The following is a 16,238-nucleotide window of genomic DNA, read 5'->3' as shown; positions in this document are numbered from 1 at the left end:
GCCGGGGTGGCCTTTGTGACACAGGCACGGGGTGTCAGGGTGCCCTTTGTGACACAGGCACGGGGTGCCGGGGTGGCCTTTGTGACACAGGCACGGGGTGCCGGGGTGGCCTTTGTGACACAGGCACGGTGCGTCAGGGGCCGTGGTGATGCGGGACCTTGCGGTGCCCAAAGTCCATTGTGACATGGCAGAGCCCCGCCCCGGCTGGTGGGTATATAAAGGGCTTGTGGGGCCCGGGTCAGTCCCAGGACAGTGGCTGTGTCCAGGTACCTGTGTGCGCCAGAGGACTGCAGGCACGGAGGAGGAGAAGGCGAAGCCCAAGTCCCAGCCCCCCAGGCCCTGGCCTGGCTCACAGAGAGCCCAGGCCTTGAGGGAGCTGCAGGAGGAGGCTGAGAGGGCAAGCAGAGGGAGGAGAGGAGCCGTGGAGTCCTGCACTGAGGAAGAGCCAGAGCTCTGCCGAGGAGAAATGAACAAGTTCCAGCAAGGGACTCCAGGGGAAGGCTGCACTGAGCCACAGCTGTCCCCAGGAGAAGCCCAGAGCTGCCAGGAGCTCTCTGAGTGGGATGAAGGCCTTGAGCAAGAGCTGGTCCAAGTATGGGGGAGCTACTGGCATTTCTGGGACTGGGATGAGGGCAGGGAGCAAGAGCCCTCCCCAGTTGTCTCCGAGTGGGGCGAGTGCAGGGAGCAGGAGCCGTGGCAGGCGGACAGCGATCACTGTCAGGAATTCTCAGATTGGGAAGAATCTCCTGAGCAGCGGCTGTCCCCAGGAGAAGGCACGAGCCGCCGGGCACTCTTGGACTGGGAAGCTTGCCGCAAGCAAGAGCTGTGCCAGGATGGCCAGGAGGTGACTGGAGGCAAAGCAAAGAGAAAATCCTCCAGGTCCAGCTGGGATGATGACAGTGATGGAGAGCTGGCTCAGGACAGCAGGGAATACTGCGACATCCTGTGCAGCCAGCTCAAGGCCTGGCAGGGGGAGGACGATGACTGGGATGAGGTGAGCGTCCTGGAGCTGCACGAGGAAGGAGAAGAGGCCAGGCAGCAGAGACTGGCAGATTTAGCCCAAGAGGGAATCCTGCTGCCTGTCCCTCGAGAAGCTTGGGTGGAGTGCCAGGAGCCCGAGCTGTGCCCGCAAGAGCAACTCTGTGCCGGGCCTGGCCCTCTGGCAGCCCAAGCCACGGTGGAAGATGTCTCTTCTCCTGGGCAGCCGCTTCCCCACAGGAAAGGCTGCTTGCTCTTGAGGTGGGCACTGCGGGCGCTGCGGGTGCTGCGGGGGCTACAGGGGCTGTTCCGCTGCCCCTGCCTGGCGGCACAGCCACAGGATCAGTGCCCGCTGCCAGCAGCGCCGGGCTGCAGATGGCGGCTGCCCCGCGGCCTGCCCGGCGCCCCGAGGGAGCCGCACGGGCTGCCCCGGCCTGCGCTGGCCCTGCGGGCCGAGTCGGCCCCGGCCGCTCTGCGGCACCCCCGGGGCAGCTCCCCGAGGGCACACGGCAGCCCAAAGCGGCACCCAAAGGGGGACCCTCGCTGCCGGGGCTCAGCGCCGCATCCCGGCCCCTCGTCCAGCCGGGAAGGCACCTGGAAAGTCATCGGCTCCCAGCGGCAGCCTGGCACCGCCAGCGGCACCCCTGCACCGGGTCCCCGAGGGCCACAGCCACACGGCTCTTGGCCCTTTGCAGGGACACTGGCTCCAGCTCCTCCCTGCTGGACTCCAAGGCCATTTCCTCTCCTCCGGAAAGGACTCCATGCTGATCCTGGGGCACTTTGGCCATGAGGAATGGACACAGACAGGAGGTGTTGCTCCCAGGACACGACGGCGGCCTGCTGGACTGCAACACACACAATTCTAACAAAAGAAAAGAAAGCTGTGTTAAGGAAGTAGTAGTAGGAAAGAAAAAAACCCCAACCCCCCCCACTAAAACCTGCATAAGACCCTCCAGAAACCAAAAAATGATCAAGAATAAGAATAGGAATATTAGGAAGAAGAGGTAGAAGCTGAAGTAGATGAAGACGTAGTAGTACTTAAAACATGGAAAATTAAGAATAAGAATAAAATGTTGGAGTCTGGAATACAGAGTGTGTGCCCTTGTTTCTGATACTTAGTTATAAGATCCAGTTATAAGTTCCCCCAGGCAGGGCAGGTCCCTGGGTGCTGCCCCTGGCCCAGATAGTTTTCAGATGGGAAAAACTATCAGAAGTAAGGTTTTAGAAGACAAAATGTCTTCTCTGCTGAAGAGTGAAAGGCAATCTGTGATGCCTGCTGCTTTTGTGATACTTTCTTTCGGTTTCCCCCAGTAGTGCAGCTGCAGACTGGGCACGCTGTATCATCAATATCTGACACTCACACTCCCTTCACTCTTGACTACTTGCTTCAAGCTCCTCTCTTATTATGTGTGCAGGACCCCATCCTCAGCCAGGGCAGTAAATGGCAGCAGTTTCACATCAGGATGTGGTGACAGCAGTGCCTGCAAACACTCTGCTGTAGCACTGGCAGCGTGGGCTCCCTCCTGAAGGACGAGATGGATCTTCCCCAGCCCCGACAGACAGAGTCCCCTCTTTGCTACCTGCCCCTGATCCTGAGCCCAGAGATGCTGTCTGCCAGCACGTGTGAGAGCTGGTTCTCTGAGGAGATCAGAGGATGTGAGAGCCTGGCAATTTCATCCCAGAGAAGTAAATCCTCGGTGAAAGAGGCTGGCTGCTGGCATTACAGTATTCTCAATGCTAATTACCAGAAATCTAGTTTCCAAATCTTTTCACTTTTAAGATACCACTGCAGCAATCAGGCTGAAGTGGGATAATTAAACGAAGCACTGTCTCCTCTCCCCTCCTCCCCCCATCACTCTGCAGCCCTGTCTGTCATTTCCCAGCACGGAATGGCTGAGATGTGGGAGGCTGATAGGAAAGCTCAGTATGTAAAATGCTGAGTGCATTTTACAGGAGGTGCGGCTTCAGCACAGCTTCCTCACTAGGAAAGAGCCACAAGGAGCCCTGGCTGCTCCTGTGGATGGTTTATCACTGAGCTGAGTCCAGTCAAAAGTCGGTGAAAAAGATGTAGGCAAAGAAAGAGAAGAAGGAATGAGAATATTTTCCCCTTTTCCCAAAGCAAGAACAGGCAAAATCTCGCTCTCCTTCTGAAACCCACAGGTTGTGAATCCAGTTTTGGCAGCTGTGATAAATGCCCTAAAGCATCCAAATACTTGGGGTATAAGGAAAGGATTACTGCTTGTCAGAAGTTGTCTATCTTTTGAATATTCTGCCCAAAGCAGCAAAAGATTGAGTAACAACTTGGTACTGACAGCTCTTCCTTAAGATACAGCAACCTCAGCCATTGCCTTAGTCCACAGTCTTCTCTCTGTCTCCATGGCTTAATAAAACAACTTTAAATGTTGCAGTTTTGGTCTTAAACCAAGAAGAGGAATTGTTCTTTCACATTGTCGTGGTTTTAAAGCAGTAACTAAAAAATTACTAGAAAACTTCCTTATTTCTTGCTGTGAGATATGGATTAGAGCAAGAGCAAAATAGGCTTAAAACTTAAAAGGAAATAAAGGAAGTTTATTAAGAAAACTACAAGAATAAGTAAACTAGAATAACCTCCAGAAAACCCTTTTTTCCCTCACTACCCAACCATTCCCTTGTTCACATGACAACATAGAGACAAAAAAACTTGGAACTTTGGTGTTTAAAACAGTCCCAATTCCTGTTAGAGTCTTTTCATCAGTCTTTGTAGAGAAACAGAAGTTTTCTTCTGCTAATCTATGGAGTTTCTCACAAGAAAACTATTTCTGTTATAGCTTTCTATTTCTCTGATGCCAGCTGCCCGGAAATCTGTCATCAGTTCACTCCTCCCATTTCACATCACTCTGAGGTGTGTTATGGGTCAAATGAGTCTAGGGATGTCATTTTTAAGGATTCAAAGGCAAAAGTTCTCTTCATGGGGTTTTGTGAGCCTCCCTGGAAACAGAAATTTTTCTCTTTGCCTCTCAAGGCCCCAAATCTTCAACTATTACTTCTCCCCTCTGTTCCAGCACTTCACTGTATCACAATTACTCCACCTTTTACTCAAAATCCACACTTTGAACCACTCTATTCCTTCCAATATACTCTGAATTAAACAAGCTCTTTTTCAGAACGCTATTGTCCATCTCTATTGCTTTAATAGAAAAATATTTCAGCTTAATTATAGCATCTCTTTATTCTCTCTTCCCCATCTAAAACTTAACTCTTTTCTTCACTGTCTTTGAGGGTTTTATGATGTCTTCTTCATGTTATCTCTCTCTTTCTCCTCCTTCTCTCTCTCTGGGAAAAAGGAGTAATCTGTAAGTTTCATCCAAGTAGTAAAAGAGTTAAAGTCTTGGAAAGCTGCAGATGTTCGTGGTGTCAGGTTTCAGTTCAGCAGCAGAAACTGCAAACCAAGCCAGGCCGGCTCCGTTTCCCCCCTCCCCACCCTCTGTGGCCTTGTCCAGCCTGGAGGGTGGGGAGGAGGCTGAGACAGAGCCCTGTTACCTTGTCAGAAGCCGGAAACCAAAGAGAACAAAAGAACCCTGGCTTTACATCTTAAGGTGGTGTTCACAAGTTGATCTCACTTCTCAATGGTTAAAACCACCGCCAATTCTCAGAAATGACCAATAATTGGTCAGAGGAAAAACTCTTATCAGCCTCTCGCAGCTTCAACTTCCTCCCAGCTCCCGAAGCTATCTTAAAGGTAAAATCACCCCAGGACAACTGTGCATCTCAATACCCAGTTCCTGTAACTCTCCCCCTCTCTCGGAACCTTCGTTAACAATCCAACAGAAAAATTCTCCAGACCGTGCATCTCAGTACTCAGCTCTCATAAAATCTACTCAGACTTTTCCTCCCTTCTCGGAAACTTAGTTAAAAAAACCAACAGAAAATATGAATATGCAACAAACTTCAGAAGAAAGAAAAAACTGAGACTGCACAGCCTCAAGCTGTAAAAACTGTATCAAAACTCATCTCTCCAAAAGACAGGCGGTGAACTTGGGGGAGTCAGTGTGACAGAGGCTGGTTCAGAGTTCACCCAGCGCTGATCCTGAGCTCAAAGCTGACTGTGATTGTAGCTGTTTTCATCATTTGATTTTGCAAATTTTTCAATAAAATTGTTATTGATAAATTTGGCTGAATTTCATTTATTACAGTGTACATGCACCTCAGCTGGGCTACTGATTTCACCCCTACCTCAGGCTCACCACCCTTGGGGCTGCTTCCAGACAGCCCAGCTGCATCCCCTTCCCCCTTCAAACCTAGTTTAAAGCCCTCTCAATGAGTTCTGCCACTTCATAAGATAAAATTCTTCTACCCTTAAGAGAGATGCAGCCCATCCAGTTCCAGCAGGCCTGGTGCCAGAAAAGTTGCCCCATGATCAGAGAACCCAGAATTCTGCCGATGACACCAACCCTTGAGCCACTTGTTGATAATGTGGGCTCCCCTATTCCTTTCACTTCTTTTCTGCCACCAAAGGGACTGAGGAAAAGTCTACCTGTGCTCCTGCCCTATCAACCACTCAGCCAGTGCCCTGAAGTCCCTTTGAATTGCCCTGGCACTCCTCTTTTCAATCTCATCTCTGCCAGCCTGGAGTAGCAGCAGTGGATAATAACCAGAGGGCTGGATCAGCCCAGGAAGTCTCTCAGTGATGCCCCGTAGCCGAGTCCCAGGGAGGCAGCAGACCTCCCTGTGGGATGGCTCCAGTCAGCATGAGGGGCCCTCTGTTCCCCTCAGAAGGGAGTCACCCACTGCAACCACCTTTTTTTTCTTTTTAATAAGCTTTGTAACAAAAAGCCAGGCACTGGTAGATGGTAAAATTCTGATTTATAAATATTTTTTCCCATTTTTTATTGTTTTTTTTCCCCTCTTCTTTTCACTCCAATAGCATCACAAGTATTGAGAATGAAAAAAGGCCACAGTCCATCATCATTTTCACCGTTTTACAGATGTTTCTAAGAATATTCAGGAATGAGGATGGGCAAAAACAGCACTGCAGGAGCAGGAGTTGACTTCCAGTCCCATCAGAAAGGAAAAGGTGATCTTCCTGGAAAAAATCCAATAATATTTTTAAAAAGCCCTAAAAAGTTCCCAAATAAAATAAAAAATTTGGGCCCTCCCAGGCCCTGGTAGCCTGCTGGGCAGGAATTTCTCCTATTCCACCTCCAAATTATTCTTTACCAGTGGATTTGTCTGGAATTTTGTCCCTACTTTTCCCTATTTTTCCTTCTTAAAAATCCTTTTTCCCCCAGTTCCTTTCTTCTTGTTTCCACTATGTTTTCCTCATTTCCAGTGCTGTATGGGATTTTTTCGGATCTGGATTGTGTCCTGCCTCTCTCCCCACCTTCCGGACCCCAAAATCCCAAAAGAGAATAACCCAAAAAACCTCGGAAGACTGAATCAGTACACGTGGCATTGTACTGTCATTGGAGTGATCCTAGAAAAACGGGCAGAAATTTGGGATGAACATTCCCTCTCCAGTAGATCCATCAATACCTGCAATGCGGAAGTGGAAAAAGCTGCTGAAATTGGGATTTTGCCTTTCCAGGAGGGTTTTTAAACCTGGCTTTATTCATGAACCTTTCAACATGCACAACAGAGGACAGAACACGGCAGGGCCTTAGACACAACTTTGGTCCCTGACACACACAGGCTCCTTGTCCCACTACTGGCCTTCAGTAACACCTTGAACTCCACAATGCTGTGGAGCCGGGCCTTCAGCACAGGGACCTTTCCAGCCTGATCTGCGCTCCTTCCTCTGCGTCTCTGCACAAAACACGGCGCAGGAGAGAACGGCAGGAGGGGCCTGTGTGTCACAGCGCTCTGGATTTGTGACCCTTCAGCTCCACACAGATGCAGGTCAAGTGAAAAAGGAAAACTGTTTATTGATGAAATGCGAAGCAAAGGGATGAGCAGAGGGGCAAAAAAGGGGATGGGGAGTGTCTGGGGGCTGGAAGGAGGGAGCTATCAAAAGGGAGGGAGAGTGGAGGGAAAAAGAAGGGATGGGCAGTGTCTGAGGGCTGCAGGGAGGGAACTGTCAAAAGGGATGGAAAGTGGAGGGAAAAAGAAGGGATGGGCAGTGACTGAGGGCTGGAAGGAGGGAGCTATCAAAAGGGATGGAGAGTGGAGGGAAAAAGAAGGGATGGGCAGTGTCTGAGGGCTGGAAGGAGGGAGCTGTCAAAAGGGAGGGAGAGTGGAGGGAAAAAGAAGGGATGGGCAGTGTCTGAGGGCTGCAGGGACAGAGCTATCTACAGGCAGGGGGAGAGGGCTGAAGCCATGTGAGCTTCCCACAGGCTCTGCTGTGCAAGTCATCAGCTGTGCCTGGAGCTCCAGCTGGTCTCTTCTGGTCTCAGCGTAGTCTCATCTTCCACAGCATCTTAAATGAAGACTGGTTCTCCTAAGCCAGCAGACAAGCGTAGCTCTGCAGCTCTTTTAGAGAATATCTCTTGAAGATCTGTGTTTGACTGAGAAGGGTTGTCATCTCTCCTCAGGGCTTGAAGTGCTGGAAGAGAGGGGAACAGAGCCACAATCAGAGCCCGGATCTGTGGGAATCCTAGGAGAAAGTCCTGCCAGGGCCATCCCAGCCTGCTCTTACTGTGGCCACAGGAGTTAAGGGGCCAACAGGACCACCTGCAAGGTACTGGTCACGAATCTCTCCCAACTACATCACCACCCAAATCTCTCGCCCTGCATCCCTGAAATCTCTCTGTGATATTCCCACACCACCAAGGTGTCCACACAGAGAGAGAAGCCCTCTGAAGCCATGGCACAGATTACAGCTCCCTGCCCGGGCATTTCAGATCCCCCAGTGCCAGCCCCTCACTGCCAGCCCTCACTCACCCTCGATGAGGGCCTGCAGCTCTTTCTTCTGCCCCCTCAGGTGCTGCCCGGCCATCCCTGGGAACACAGAGCCTGTCAGGGCCCCAGCAGCACAGCTCCCTGCCAGCGGCGCTGCCAGCCCTGTGGCCACACGGCCTCCCGCCCCGGCAGGGCTCAGCCCGGGCCCTTGCCGCATCCTGACTCAGCCCAAGGGCACGGCTGCCAGAGGCCGGTAGCAGCAGCCCCGAGGGCAGCCGGGGCTCCAGGGCGCCGGGCCCGGGTGCCGCTGCCGGGGCAGCAGCCGGGGCCGGGGCCGAGCTGCGGCGGGGCGGGGAGGGAGCCCGGGCTCGTGGCTCACCGATGAACCTGATGGCCGCCTCTCGCAGGGTCTCCTGTGGGCAGTCCAGGTACGGCAGGGCCCGGCGCAGCTGCTCGGCCGCTCGGTTCCTGTCCTGTGCCAGCTGCAGAGAGCGGCAGGAGGGAAGGGTTGGTGCGGGCTCTGCCCCTCGGCCGGGCACTGCCTGCGGCCAGCCCCGGCCTCCCGAGCCCGCCCAGCCCTGAGGCCCGGCCAGCAGCCGCTGGCGCCGGGCTCTGGAGGGGGCAGAGGGCCGGCTGCTGCCCGGGGAGCCGCGGTGCCGCCCCTGCCCGCAGCCCCAGTGTGGGGCTCCATTGGCACCCGGCTCGGGGCCACAGGAGCCTGGAGAAGAAGCCGTGTGGCCCAGGGAAGGGAGCAGCGTGTGGGGCACAGGCTGGTGCCCCTGGGTGCAGCACCGGGCAGGGGCCACAGCTGCCAGCCCCACACACTGAGCACCGGGACCAGGGGGCTTCTCAAATTTGAGCTAATCCGGGCTGCCCTTACCAGACACTCAGCAAACTTTGATAGCTGCTCCTTCCTAATCAGCTGCTTCAGATTCCTCCTCTTGAGGAACACGGCAACACGAAGCAGCGTTTCCCGAGAGGCCTGGAGAGCAGCAGAGATGCAGAGATGGCACTGCAGCCCAGGGCACAGGACTCTTGTCTGGGTGACAGGGCCCTGAGGAAGCCACAGCCTGGAAGGTTCCAGGACAGGAGGAAGCCAATGCCCCTCCCAGGGATGCACCAGCATCACACAAAACCTGACCTTCGCCACATGCTGGTTCTCATCATGGCAGTGGATGAAGAGTGGAAGCAGGCTCTGGTTCAAAATCTTCTCCAGGGGCTTCTTTCCCTCATCCACTACCAAGTCCATCGCCTTGAAGAAGAGATCAAGGGAGAGCAACTGTACATGGCTGTGGTCCTGGAGGAAAAGAAGAGAAAAAGACCTTAATACCAATTCCCCCAGGCTCACCTGGGCAAAGGCCCAGAAATCTGTAATATACAAAGTTTCTGGGCAGCAGCCAATGCCCGTGTCTGGGGGCACAGAGCCTTACATGGTCAAAGAGCAGCAGGAGTGCCTGAGCCAGCTTTGGGGCAGTGGTGCTGCGTATCATGATGTCTTTATTCTTGAGAATACTGATGAACACACGGAGGGCCATGCCAACTACATCTCCATCTGCATCACCCAGCAGCTCCTGAAGGCTTCGAGACAGGCTGCACATTCTTATGGCCTGTGTGGAACACAAGGCTGTGCTGGGAAGCCCTGAACGGCTGCAGTGCCAAGACCGCCCTGGCACTGCAACCCCACCCTGCTGCTGCCAGGCCCAGAGGCCAAAGGGCTGTCCCAAAGCACTCAGGCAGGTGAGGCAGGAGAGCTGGGAGCAGCTGCCTCAGCTCCTGAAGCCCAGCCAGCCCAAGGGGCTGCTTTCCCCAGCACAGCTTCAGCCGCTGCCCTGTCCTCACCATCGAGGGTTCCCTGCTGAGCACCACGAGGCCTCTGAGCGCCAGGCGACGCCTCTGCCTGCACTCACTCTGCAGGTGCCTTGATGTGATCTCAAGGACACTGTCACCGTGTTTAGTCAAGTCCAAGCACTCGAGGACCTGAAAGGCACAGGGCAGTGACAGGGGAGCCGGCTGGCAGAAGCCTGGAACTGCGCAGGGCTGGGCCCAGGCAGCAGCACAGGGCGCGGGCACCGTCCCAGGCAGCTGTGGCTATGCAAGGGGACAGGGCTGGCAGGCAGCTCAGCGAGGTAGTGCTGGCCATCGGGCTCACCTCCACAAGGAATGCCAGGAAGGACAGATCACAGCATGGCTCCTCCCCTCTGAGTGACTTGAGCAGGTGGAGTGCAATATGGGAACAGAAGGGGATCAAGCCACGGAGCATCTCCCTGTCAGGGGAAAACAGCACCAAGACCCTGATGGTGGGGGGGCGGGGGGACAAACCTCTCCCAGGAAAGAATCACAGAGATCTGGCCTTTCCCCAGAATCCCTGGAGGGACCATGGGTGCTTTGGGAAGTGGCTCCTTTTGGGCACCCTCCTCTCAGCCTTTTGCAGTCTGCTTAGCCATCCCTCAGTGACGAGGCCCTCTGGCCAGGACCACAGGGACTGTGTGACACACCCCAGGCACAGGGCACAGATTTCAGAGGCAGTTGGGAGAAGTGAGGCTCACCTGGCCAGCAGACCCACGGCATAGTGCTGGGTGTCAGCACAGAGCAGCGTGTCCCAGCCACGCTTGCGTCCCATTTCCATGACCACACTCTCACACCGCAGTCGGCAGAGCAGAGATTTCATGGCCTGCACTGCAAACCTGTGTGCAGAGCAAAGCCCAGGTCACACTGGGTACACTGGTCAGCCACAAGGGCATGGGAAGGACAGGAGGACTGGCACCTGTTGGGGTTGCTGGGAAGGCGGTGTTGCTCCCGGCATGTTTTCCAGAAGCTGTCAACTTCCACTGGTGGCATCTGCTGGGTGGTGATGACAACATGGAACAGCAGAGCCACAAACAGGCGGGCAGAATAAAGCATCATCGCCTCGCAGCACTGTGGCATCTGGACAATCACCCAGAGCACCAGAGTTGCCTGCAAAAGAAGCACACCAAGGCAGTGCTCAGTGCCGAGGTGTCCATGGGGCAGGGCCTGAGGGGAGACAGAGGGGGAGCAGCAGGCCTGGTGCCCCCTGAGCCTGCCCCTAGCCCAGGTTTCAGCCCAGCGCCTTAGGCAGGGAGAAGACAGAGAGCTCCTGGGGAAGCAAGCTCCAGGTGATCAAAGGCCATCTCCATAAACTTACACTCAAGGGAAAAACGTCCTTGTTGTCTCCATCAGAGGTGCAGGTGCTGCAAAGGGGCCAGTTCTCCATCACACAGAGCAGTGTTGGCAGCACTTTCTCTACTGTTGGTCCCGATGAGCCTATGGTTTGCCACATCATGGCAGCAGGTCTGTGGGATCAGAGCTCTGTGTCAGGGGTGTCTCAGTCACAGAGCCATGCCCTTTGTAGCTGTGGGGACCCAAGTGACAGAGCCCTGGTGCCCTGAAGGGCAGGGAGGGAGCACTGGCAGCAGCATCAGGACACAGAGGGGCCCGAGGCTCCTGGACCTCTCTGCCTGTTGGGCAGAGCCCATTGGACAGGCTGTGCAGGGCCATGGGCCCTAAAGGCCGGTGAGCCCTGAGCTCTCAAGGCACGTGGGCCCCATACCTGTCACATGATGGGGCACAGTGCAGGAGGGTCAGCGCCACATCAGCAGGGTGTTCTTCAGCCAGCCTTATAATGTCAATTTGCTGCCTGACATCCACAGTGACACGGGACACCAGACTCTGGTGAATGTTCCTCACAGTAGCTGACACCTGGAGGAGGCATGGGGAAGACATGGAGTGCTGTCCAAGGCAGCAACTTCCCCAGCTTCCCCAAGAAGTGCTTCCCTTCCTGTCATGCTCTGCTGGCCTCAAAGGCTGAGGGGGCCCTGTGGATGTGGCGTGAGGGGGCACAGGATCATGGGAGACCTCCAGTTCTGGCCCCAGGCTGGGTACCTGCTGGTCAGAAGAAGCAGCTCTCTTCTCAACAACGTCAGAAGAAACACGAGGGTCCTTGAAATAATCCCATATGAGCTCTTGGCTTATAGTGGGAGTGGGTGTCCTGTTGGCCTTTGCGATGCCCTGAGTCCCTCCGGTGTCATCATTTTGAATGCCCTCAGTCCCTGCCATGTCAGCCTTTGCCCTGTCAAACTCCACTGCAGCGTCAGACTCTTGTGAGTGCTCAGCTGAATCTGGGCTGACATCAGGCTCTGCCTGGAGCTCGGTCAGCCTGCAGTCAGGCTCAGCTGCGCCCTCAGTTGCTGCTGTGGTGTTCCTCCTACGCCGAATGCGCAGGAATTTGCGGAACCTCTGTGCAAGGAGAACAAAGGACAGGGGAGAGAGGCATGTTCCATGGAGTGCTCCAAGCTCCACTGCTGGGCTGAGCAGTGCCAGCAGGCCCAGCCCAGGTGGGGATGGCTGCAGGTACCTGCGCTGCTCTTTGGAAGCGGCCACGGGCAGGCTCCTGCTCTTGTGTCTTTTCCATGGCTGCATCTGGCAAAGAGCAGCCAGAGCTGAGGGGCTGCGGGAGAGGCCGGAGAACACAGCCCAGCCCTGCACTCCCCAGGCAGGGACAGCCCTGGGGTGGCTCAGGGGATGGAGCACAGCCACTGCCAGGGGTCAGCCCCAGCCCCTATTCTGTCTTGTCCTTCGGCATGTCCACATGGGACGGGACGGGACGGGACGGGACGGGACGGGACGGGACGGGACGGGACGGGATGGGATGGGATGGGATGGGATGGGATGGGATGGGGCAGGGCCCAGCTGACTGCAGCCATCAGCCCTGTGGCCCAGTTCTGCCACTCACCATCCTGCAGTGGCTGGAACTTCTTTGGCTCTTCCGGCTGTTGTGCTAGGGCAGGTCCAGGGTCTGTCTTTCTTTTCCCCCTGAACACTTTGAAGACGCTGAGGAATATGCCCGCCATTACACAATCTTGCCTTGAAGGCACCTTAAAGAGAGATGCCGTGGGAAATCTCTGAGTCAACAAGTCCTGCAGTTGTGCCTTGAAGGCACCTGTGAGAGAGAAGCCTCAGGAAGACTACAGGACAGCAAGTCCTGCAGTCTGGTCTTGAGGGCTCCTGCCACAATGACTGGAGACTCCTCTTAAATGACTGTGGTCACCAGGTCCCACAGTCTCACCTTGAGGACAGAGGCCAGAAGGATGGGAGATGCCTCAGAAAAGCTCCAGGTCCAAGTACCGGAGTCTGGCCTTGAAGGCACCTGCAAAAGAAAAGTCTTGGGAAGGCCACGGGTCACCAAGTCCCGCAGTCTTGCCCCGCAGGCACCTGCAAAAGAAAAGCCTCGGGAAAGCCACGGGCCACCAAGGCCCGCAGTCTTGCCACGAGGTCACCTGTACAAGTAAAGACTTGGAAAAGCTCCGGGTCCGACACAAACGAGGGCGCTGTGCGGGGGCTCCTCACAGCACCGCTCTGCCGCGTCCTGTCCCGTCGCGTGCACTGGGCACTGTGGCGTTGCCCTGTCACCGCCAGCTCCTATGTCACCACGTGTCACAAAGGGCCCTCTGACACCCTGTCCATTTCCATCCCATGGTGACCATGTGTCACAAAGGGCCTTTGCACACACTGCCACCTGCCCTGGTTCTACCCCCATCCCCCCCAAAGTGGCCCAGGTTGGAAGGAATCCCTTGCCCAAAGTGTCTAAGACAGCCCAACAGGATCTTTAGGAACGCCTCAAACCATCAGCAAATGCTGCCCTGCTCTGCAGGCTCAGGGCAGCAGAAGGAGCCCCCAGGGCTGCCGACGCAGCCGCAGCAGGAAGGGCACGGGGCCTTGTACAGAATCTGTACAGGGACCTGGCAGCACTGAAATCAGCAGGTGTGGCAGTGTCCCCACCAAGGCAGACCTGCCACCCCAGCCGAGCCCTGGCAGTGCTGGTGCCCTTCTCCTGCCCCAGAGACCTGTGCCCCTGGGGGGTTTCTGTGCCAGAGGGCAGCCAAAGCCCACGTGCATTGGGGGCTGGGCTCCTTCCTGCAGGGGCTGTTGGCAGGAGCTCCTGGAGCTACTGCTGGCCACTCTTGCTATCTGTCAGATGATGTTGCTCCTTCCTGGAATGATGTTTTTCATGGAAGGGGTTTGCAGTAGCACAAAAACACCATCAACTGCTGAGTTTCCTAGGATGGTTAGATTGTACAGAGGTACTGTCATGTTTCAGTGTGATTTTCTGTCTGTTCTTCTGGGGGAAACATTAGCCCAGTCTCTGATGTTCAAGGCCTCAGTTGCTGCGTGTCTGTCTGTGTTGCAGCTGATGCAAGGAAAACATTTCCTCCAGACACAGAGTCCTGCCTGAATAGTCACAGAGCTACATCTATTTTTAATTTTAACTTCTTAAAATTTTTCCAGAGCCTGCTGACTGTTTTCGAGGTTTTCTCCCAATTTTCTCCCTAGTGCACATTCCCCAGAAATTGTGCTTTTACATCCTTTTGCATTTATTAAATTTACCTGCAATGACCAGTCAATCAAAACTCTGGGAAAACTTGATCTTCAGGTTGAACCCAGGCAAAATATTTATCTCCCACATCTGAAGCCATGAACTGCCAAGTACTGTCCCCACTGTCGTACTCTGTCCCCTGTAGGTGTCCTGATGCCATTTCAAAGGGGTTTCCAATGAAAGTAAGTTTTAATATTTTTGTAGTTTCCTCATTGGCATTAAAATCCTTGACTAGAAAAATCACATGTCAAAATTTCTAGGATTCTTACACACCAAAGCTGTCATTTTCACCCTGGATTTTAGAGTGTCTGAACAGTCAGACAAGGTTTTAGTATTAGACATTACAGACAAAGTCCCTGCTGTTCGGCGATACCATGACATCAGCATATAGTCCTGATGATTACTTTAGGCAGGAGCAGCAAATGCAAGAATGAGCCAAACAAGCTATTCCTGTGTTCTCATGTCCTGCACAGCAGTAACTGGGAATTCAATAATAGATTCAGGAGCAATGGGTGCACAGGGAGCCACAAAGACTTTGGGATGCTGAAATGGACCAGCCTGGTGCCTGTGCCCGGGCTGCACCGGGCTGAGTCCAACTGGATGATCTAACAATGGTTGAATGGACACACCGTGGGCCACTGGAGACTCCTACTCCTAGTTCTGTGAGCTACAGTATTCACCTGTGATTCACCAGATGATTTTTTTCATCTTTGCTTGAAATCCAGGAGAAGAAAAGGTCAACATGAAGAAGTGTTCTTCCAATTCTAGTGACAGTTGTGTCTGCACACCACCTGTGCCCATGGCAGGGTGGTTGGAACTGGATGATGTTTATGATACTTTGCAACACAAAGTACTCCGGGATTCTTTGGTTCCCCAAGCGGAGACCAAAACTGAGCCGTGTAAATCCCTGCTTTTTTTCAGTGCCTGCTGCTTCTTCCTTTGTTCCAAGCAAGTCCAGGATTTTATTTCATGTGTCTTTAAGGTGCCTGGACAGAAGAGAGGGAGGGCAGCTGCAGCGCAGAGCTTGTGTCCCATCAGAGTCTCTCTCTCTCACAATGGTGCCAATGCCGCTGCCTTGGGACACCTGAGTGTGTAAGGTGAGCCCACCCTCAGGCACGGCCATCCAAGTCAGTCAGGGGCACAAGCTGCAGCTGAAGCTTCCACGCGTTGCTGTGAGGCTTCAAGTGAAGAGAAAGCCATTGTGGCCAACTCTGCTGAAGCCTTTTGCCAAACCAAAGGCAGCTGTGCCCACAGCCTCCCCCTGTTTGGCACCCGGCTGCTGCGGCCGCCTCAGTGCGCAGGTGCCGACGTTGGGGCTGCTGCTGTTCCTGGGCACACTCTGCTGCTGTTCCTGGGCACACTCTGATGCTGTTCCTGGGCACACTCTGCTGCTGTTCCTGGGCACACTCTGCTGCTGTTCCTGTGCACACTCTGCTGCTGTTCCTGGGCACACTCTGCTGCTGTTCCTGGGCACACTCTGCTGCTGTTCCTGTGGGCTCCAGAGCCGCTTGGGCAGCAGCCACTGGGCAGCCCTGCTGGAGGAGACATCGCCACCCTCCCCATGGTGGCAGCAGCTCTGTGGGCCCCGAGCTCTGTGTCAGGGGACCCTCGGTCACAGCACCATGGCCTGGGCAGCCGTGAGGGCCGGGGCTGGCTCTGCCCACTGCCCCTTATCGCAGGCACCCAGTGGCCGTGGCCTGGCAGCACCCCCTGCCCTCCATGTCCCCAGCCAGCCCAGCCTGGGCACCTTGGGCTGTCCCCACCCTCCCGATGGGGTGGTGTCCCAGCTTCGAGGGCTTCTGCTGCAGGCCTGGGAGACATTTTGGGGAAGCGCCAGAACAGCCGGGTGGGTGTCAGGAAAAAGGCGGCTGCCCGGGGGCTGCTTATGGCCTCTGATACCTCATTCCTCAGGGCTTCCCACCACCCCGGCCCCTCAGGGGCCTCCTGTCCCCTTGGAACCTTTTGCCACCCACTCCCTCACACATCCCCCTTGTGCTTTCCCACTGCCTTGTCCCATCAGGGCCTCCACAGCCCCTCATCCCTTCATGGCCTCCCA

General features: G+C 54.9%; 1 protein-coding gene across 1 annotated transcript; it reads right to left on the bottom strand.

Moving 5' to 3' along the window:
* Positions 1-6,853: 6,853 nt before the first annotated feature.
* Positions 6,854-13,234, bottom strand: LOC147647273 (maestro heat-like repeat-containing protein family member 7). Its single transcript, XM_086872622.1, has 16 exons — positions 12,875-13,234; positions 12,542-12,683; positions 12,164-12,228; positions 11,692-12,045; positions 11,360-11,508; positions 10,955-11,102; positions 10,556-10,746; positions 10,338-10,475; positions 9,941-10,055; positions 9,631-9,768; positions 9,222-9,398; positions 8,933-9,088; positions 8,672-8,773; positions 8,171-8,273; positions 7,834-7,890; positions 6,854-7,495 (listed from the first exon to the last, which is right to left on the bottom strand). The coding sequence occupies exons 2-16, from the start codon at positions 12,657-12,659 to the stop codon at positions 7,371-7,373; spliced, it is 2,136 nt and encodes a 711-aa protein (XP_086728748.1). The 5' UTR covers positions 12,660-12,683; positions 12,875-13,234; the 3' UTR covers positions 6,854-7,370.
* Positions 13,235-16,238: the final 3,004 nt, after the last annotated feature.

This window comes from Cyanistes caeruleus, unplaced genomic scaffold, assembly GCF_971803275.1.
Source record: "Cyanistes caeruleus unplaced genomic scaffold, bCyaCae1.hap1.1 HAP1_SCAFFOLD_65, whole genome shotgun sequence".
Lineage (NCBI taxonomy): Eukaryota > Metazoa > Chordata > Aves > Passeriformes > Paridae > Cyanistes > Cyanistes caeruleus.
The sequence above is the reverse complement of the archived record's forward strand: the minus strand, read 5'-3'. Positions and strand labels throughout refer to the sequence as shown.

Coding starts and splice junctions, on each gene's coding strand:
- LOC147647273 (XM_086872622.1), bottom strand. CDS start 12,659: ATGGCGGGCATATTCCTCAGCGTCTTCAAAGTGTTCAGGGGGAAAAGA. Junction 9,399..9,630: donor TCAGCAGGGAACCCTCGATG/GTGAGGACAGGG, acceptor TGTTCCACACAG/GCCATAAGAATGTGCAGCCT. Junction 7,891..8,170: donor GGCGGCCATCAGGTTCATCG/GTGAGCCACGAG, acceptor CTGTGTTCCCAG/GGATGGCCGGGCAGCACCTG.